Source organism: Rhagoletis pomonella, unplaced genomic scaffold (genome assembly GCF_013731165.1).
Source record: "Rhagoletis pomonella isolate Grant_MI unplaced genomic scaffold, Rhpom_1.0 Rhpom_scaffold_01125, whole genome shotgun sequence".
NCBI classification, from domain to species: Eukaryota; Metazoa; Arthropoda; class Insecta; order Diptera; family Tephritidae; genus Rhagoletis; species Rhagoletis pomonella.
In genome coordinates this window covers 1-7,211 of record NW_023459679.1, presented here as the reverse complement: position 1 = coordinate 7,211, position 7,211 = coordinate 1, and the positions used below count along the sequence as shown (strand labels likewise).

General features: G+C 31.7%; 1 protein-coding gene across 1 annotated transcript; it reads left to right on the top strand.

The window, feature by feature from the left end:
- Positions 1-613: 613 nt before the first annotated feature.
- LOC118751963 lies at positions 614-1,274 on the top strand (the record flags this gene model as incomplete). The annotated part of the gene is given in 1 exon segment (XM_036486788.1): positions 614-1,274. A coding segment is annotated over 1 exon segment (303 nt), but the record flags the coding sequence as incomplete, so codon positions are not given.
- Positions 1,275-7,211: the final 5,937 nt, after the last annotated feature.

Here is a 7,211-nt window from a genome sequence, read left to right as displayed (position 1 = left end):
AAAAATTCTTGTTGTTAATACTAACTAAAATAAAGGTAATTTAATTACTTTTATGTTTGTTATAAATTCTTTCAAAAAAATTAACTTTTGTTACAAAAAAATCCATGTTTTGTGTATTGCCTTATGCGAGTGCAGAGTACATATACGAAGCTCACATAGTTGTAAGCCAAGGCTTTTTTTCTTGTAAATGGTTAAAAATTCTTGTTGTTAATACTAACTAAAATAAAAGTAATTTAATTACTTTTATGTTTGTTATAAATTCTTTCAAAAAAATTAACTTTTTTTACAAAAAAATCCATGTTTTGTGTATTGCCTTATGCGAGTGCAGAGTACATGTACGAAGCTCATATAGTTGAAACCAAGGCTTTTTTTCTTGTAAATGGTTAAAAATTCTTGTTTTTAATACTAACTAAAACAAAGGTAATTTAATTACTTTTATGCTTGTTATAAATTCTTTCAAAAAAATTAACTTTTTTTACAAAAAAAATCCATGTTTTGTGTATTGCCTTATGCGAGTGCAGAGTACATGTACGAAGCTCACATAGTTGTAAGCCAAGGCTTTTTTTCTTGTAAATGGTTAAAAATTCTTGTTGTTGATACTATTATTATTATTATTATATCCAAGGTTTTGTGCAACAAGTTGAAAGGCCGCGCATTACATGTCATACAACAACTCAACGAACCAAGTTTCGACGATATATTAACAAAACTGAAGGAAGAATTTGGAGTCAAATCAACATTTTTAAGCCTAAGAAACGACGCAATGAATGTTAGAGCCTTAAACATTGAAGATTTGCACAATAAGTTAGGAACTGTTTTACAAAATATGAATACCAAATATATTTTAGAAGGTGCAAATGATCCTTTGTATACACCACTTAATAATTCCAAATTAATTTTTGATGTTTACTTATAATTCCTGCCTTTTAATGTTAAAACTTTGTTGTTACAAAATAATATAGATAACTTGGAAACTGCGTTCACTTACTATTTACAAAATAATATGTTGAACGATATTAATTACACAGCGGTACAACTAAGGTTGATCCTCACTTTAAAAATAGTAAGCATAATCGTAATTTCCTCAATAATTCCAGTGCGTTCCTTCACAAAAGAAATATAAATGAAAATGATGAAAACGGTGTAAATTTTTATAGGTATAACTCAAAAAATTCAACTATAAAGTTAGTTACAGATTACAAAAATCGTAACAACTATCACAGAAATTTTTAAAATAAAAACTTTTATGAAAATATTAACAGCGACTTTAGTAAAAATAATAACAGAAATAACTATGGCAGAGACAATGCCAGTGGGAATGTTCGGGGTGGATCGAGTCGTCAGAGAAACTTCAGATATGCAAACGATTCTGGAAGGTTTTCTAACAATGTAAGATACAATAGGCAGTCCCATGTTGTTCCAATGGAAGTAGACAACATCGAAAATTTTCAGCTTTCTCCACATCGACCGACTTACCCCTGATAGATTTTACAGTCGAAGGTATTGCAATAAGATGTCTAGTCGATACCGGATCGGCTACCACGACATTAAAATGTTTGGAAATTTTCGTGGCCGTAGAGCATTAGAAAAACCAATCCTTATAAAAACACTTTTTGCATCCGAACTCATATCAGAAGAAGTCATTGTAAATACTCCTGCGGAATTTGAGAGGGAAAACGAAACAATGTCTATTAAACTATTAAATTTAAAAAACAAGCCATCCCATTGCATACTCGGACTAAATATTCTTCCCCCCTAAACTTTCTAATTGACTTTTCACAACAAGTAGTACATGTCAACAACAAGTTAATTCCGTTTGCTAATAATAAAGTTGCAAGTTATGTTTCTAATAACGATAAATTTTATGCCTTTTGTTCTCAAACTGACACATATCCTGACAACTATTCATTAGATAAAAGCAATTTCAAGATAGATACATTAATTAGCACTGATTTGAATACCGAAGAACGACGGCTATTAAAATTATTTATATTAAAATACAAAAACATGTTTTTCCAAGAAGGCCAACACCTACCTGCTTTAGAATCTGTTAAACAACAAATCATAACGAAGCCTCATGCTCCTATATACAGTAGAAACTATCGATATCCATATGCACTGGAAGAAGAAATAAATTCCCAGCTGAAGTGTATGTTAGATAACGGTATAATTAGGCCAAGCAAATCTCCTTACAACTCCCCCTTGTGGATCGTGGAGAAAAAATCGAGTTGTGGTAACAAAAAGAAATGGCGTCGGGTAATAGATTATAGAAAATTAAATACCCTTACTATTGACGGCAAATTTCCATTGCCAAATATAGAGTCACTCTTTGAAAAGCTAGGGCGAGCACAATATTTCTCCACAATTGACCTTGCAAAAGGATTTCACCAAATTTTGATGGACGAAAGTGACATAGAAAAAACAGCCTTTTCTGGACCAAATGGACATTACGAATTTACGCGCATGCCATTTGGATTAAAAAACGCACCTGCTACCTTCCAGCGCATGATGAATACGATCTTGAGTGATTATATTAATAAAATATGCATAATTTATATGGATGACATACTAATATTTTCTACATCTATCACTGAGCATTTTGAGAGTCTAACTAAGATATTTAATCGCTTGTCCGAAAACAATTTAAAAATACAGTACGATAAATGCAAATTCCTATCAAAGCACACAGAATTTCTTGGGCATATTATTACACCCGAGGGAATCAAACAAAACCCCGAAAAAATACAGGCCATACAAAAAATAAAATTACCGCGGACTGTAAAAGAAATTCAATCCTTCCTTGGACTGACGGGATACTACCGGAAGCTTATTAGAAATTATTCTGTGATAGCTGCCCCCATAATCAAATATTTGAGGAAAAATTAAAAAATTAATCTAAGGGACAAAGAATATATCGGGGCGTTTGACAAGTTAAAACTTATAATGACATCACCCCCGCTACTAGCATTCCCAGATTTTTTAAAAAAATTTGCTGTGACAACAGATGCCAGTAATGTCGCGATAGGCGCTGTCTTAAGTCAAAATAACAAGCCAATTTGCTTCGCTAGTCGCACATTAAATGGATCCGAAAAGCGTTACCATACGCTGGAAAAAGAGCTGTTAGCAATAGTATGGGCGGTGCGGAACTTCAGACCTTATTTATTCGGACGCGCATTTGTCATACAAACTGATCATCAACCCTTGAAACGGCTGTATTCCATGAACGATCCAAGCGCCCGCATTTTAAGGTGGAAAACATTGCTTAGCGAATACGAATTTGAAGTTGAATACATCAAAGGCAAGGAAAATAATGTCGCTGACTTTCTAAGTCGACAAAAAGATATTGATTCAGTAGAAAACGAAGAAAACTATGACATTAAGTCTTTGTTTAAGAATTCGATAGAAACGGTGCATTCAGCATCCGAAAATTTAAATAATCATTTCCTTATCTCTGAATCAATAGTAAACAAGTATTCAACTCAAATACGGCTAGTGAAAAATAAAACAGTTGAAAGCGAAATACTATACAACAAATACCAAATAGTTTATATAGCCCAAGCAGATTTACACAAGAATACTTACCTTACGGATCTATTTAGAAAATATGTAAAGAAAGGAACAATAGGAATTCATTCAGAGTTACCTAATAATCTATACAATATTGTTCAAGAAAAATTAATAAGCTTATTTTCGAATGACAGTAAAATTAAATTTACTAAGTGTTATTACAAGGCGTTAGACATGAGAACGGAGGAAGAAGTTTTAGAGGTAGTGGAAAAAATTCATACCGAAGGAAATCATAGGGGAGTGTTAGAAAATTACGAGCAATTTAAATCTAATTATTTTTATCCGAATCTTAAAAAGGTGGTCAATAGATTTATTAATACATGCGATGTGTGCAACGAGAACAAATACGCGAGAAATCCGTTGAAAAACCTGTTTAATTACACGGAAACTCCTAGTGGTCCGAACGAAATAGTACACGCTGACGTTTTCTATTGTTTTCGCACATGCTTTCTGACGACTATCGACAGGTTCACCAAACTAGCTTCCGTACATAAATTACCCAATAGAAACATGATCACCATAAAAATTAAACTCCAAGAAAGCTTGGCTTGGCTAGGAAAACCGAAGAAATTAGTAATGGACAACGAGTTTAATAACTCACTTATCAGACTATTCTGCCGCGAAAATGACATAATTCCCCATTTCACTACTCGGAACAGTCACACTGGCAACGCAGATGTTGAAAGACTTCATTCCATATTATTGGAACATATCCGCATTTTAAAAAACACAGACAATTCTTTGGAAATTGAGGAGATTATGATTAAATCAGTTGGTTACTATAACAATTCAATTCACAGCTCGAACAACGTAAAACCGATAGATTTTATTAACAATAAAAATATTGATTTTAGAAAAATTCCAAATTTTGCCTTCAAAAAGAAAAAAAAAACTATAGACAAAATCAACGCTAAACGGGAAAACGTGCCAAACTTTGATAACAACAAAGTTTATATTAAAAACCCTCTTGCTAGTAGAAATAAAACTGCCAAAAGATTTATAAAACTACCCAAAAGTTTTCCTAACAAAATTGACATAGCCCACATCAGAAGGCCACATAAAGAAATGTAATATAAATGTATAAAATAGAATCAAAAGAAAAACATTGTAGAACCTAAATATTTAAACAAAATATGTATATGTAGTTAATGTCATTATTATGGTGGCTTTGTAGTTGATGTGCTTTATGTATCTAATGTTTAAGCATTATTCGATTTGTAGTTTGTATACAATATGTAAACATTGAACTTTAAAGTTTCCAATTTTCTAACAAAAAATACTGTGAAATTTAAAACGAAAGAAAAAGTATAACATTGATAGTATGGTTCGGATATTAAACATTTTGAATTATATATAATGCTCATGCATTTATCGATTTATATTTTAACACAAAGAACAAAGTTTTACATTTTATGAGTAAAATTATTGTAACGTTTAAACATAAAAAATGTAAAAATTTAACTTGTAAATTCGCAGGGACGCGAATTCATTATCGGAGAGCGAGTTATATACTCTCATTGAAACACTCAATGTGAGTCATAGTTTACCTACTTATCGTTTTATTCTCATCACTCATAATTTATCCGAACGTACAAAAAACTCAATTACTATTATTAAGCAAGAACCCTAGTCGCTAGTCCTCAGCTGGTGTTAAAGTCAGTCGTTATTAAGGTGTAAAAACCCGAACTTCGTTTTTGTTAACCTTTGCCGATTTTATATGTTTGAGTAACATAGCCAAATAATTAAAACTAAATAAACGGAATTATGTATTAAACATAGTTATACCAAAACCCGATCGACTTTTTCTTTAATTATTTAAAACAAAGGGAATAACATATAACAAAGGATTTACTTTTAACTACACAAAGTTAAGTAAATCTATTTCTTGTATATGCATGTGTGTCCACCAATCTATTGCTACCCTGCAAAAAATGCGACTAATCCGGGATGACTCCGTTTGCAATCGCAAAGGAACATGCGACTAATACCACTTTTGATCTTTTATATGGAATGAACTGTTCGCTTTTGTTTGAGCATGTCCTATGAAGAGACTAATTGTTCCTCTTTATACCCGGACGGGTATAAAAGCGACTATTCACTTTTAAAAAATAAAAATTAAAAATTGCGCTGGCTGCGAATCGAACCGGGGTTTTCAGTTTTGTTAAGCAAATACTCTCTCTATGTGTCATCGCCACACATGAAATTTCATTGACTAATTGCGCACATGTCATTAAATCGTTAATTGTACCGTTAGAGATGAGTCGGGGACTAATTGATCGCCAATTATATCCGTAAGGGGTGAGTCGAGACTAATTGATCTCCAATAGTGCCCGTATGAGACTAGCTGTGACTAATTAACGACCAACTGTACCCGATTGAGAGTAATCTCGGAATACTCTCTTTAGAGATTAGTCGCACAATTTTTTGCAGGGTATCGTTGAATTAATTTAATATCTATTGCAAAATTGTATACAGACAAGACTAAAAAGTAGAAAATAAATAATATAAAAAAAAAAAAAACTTTTTAATATACAACGCTTTTATAAAAGGACTAAAAAGTAGAAAATAATACATAATTCTCAGTCCCATAGAATTTGTTTTGATGTTTTTTGATTTTGAAATTTTAGTAAAAGTCATTATAAATAATTTAGGAGATTGAAAATGAAAATCGTGGGGCGCGTAATAGACCAGAATGGATATGAAGTGTAATATATGGATGTATGTGGATATATGAATAACGACCGCTTAAAATCGATCTCAAATATTTACTTTCTCTGTAGAAATTTTAGCTCTATATTATGTAGTTTGACTATTGTCGATTAAATCTAAATCTTTTTTATTGCAGCGCCCCACGCTTTTCATTTCAATCTCATAAATTGATTATAAAGACTTTTGCTAAAATTTCGAAATCAGAAGGTATCAAAACAAATTCTATGGGACTGAGAATTATGTATTATTTTCTACTTTTTAGTTCATTTATAAAAGCGTTGTATATTAAAAAGTTTTTTTTTATATAATTTATTTTACATTTTTTTGTCGCATTGGCTTCCATATAATGAATAAACTCAATTTATTTGTATATGGAAGAAATCCGCAACACCTTTGGCGAAAAAAAAATTCTAAAAAATAACGCCAACTTTTAGCCACTTGAAACTTGCACATTATCAGACTAAAACTGAAGGGGCTAAAAAATTGTGCACTCCAAAAAATTCTAACACTGCCGAGAAAAAGGTTTGAAATTTAGGTGAAAATTCGTTGCACTTTTTGTAGTTCTCTACAAATTGTTAAACTTGGGTTTATATGGGGTTTCTCTGAGAATGAACTATATGTTAAATGAAAATTGTTAAAAATAAATAAATACACATATGTGGCACACAATATCACTTTGAAATGGCGTGCTATAGATCTGACCGATACTGTACATATCGTTACCTTAATATAGAAAGGCCCTAACCCATATAGTCGCTGAAATGCAAAAAAGCCGTAACTAACTAAAAATTTGTATTGCTTAAAATGAGGTGGGGACTTAGAAATCGATGAAATGCATCACAATCAATTATTACCGATTTTTGTATTTCAGCGACTATATGAGTGAGGGCCTTTCTATATTTAGGTAGCAATATGTAGATATGTACTACATGTAG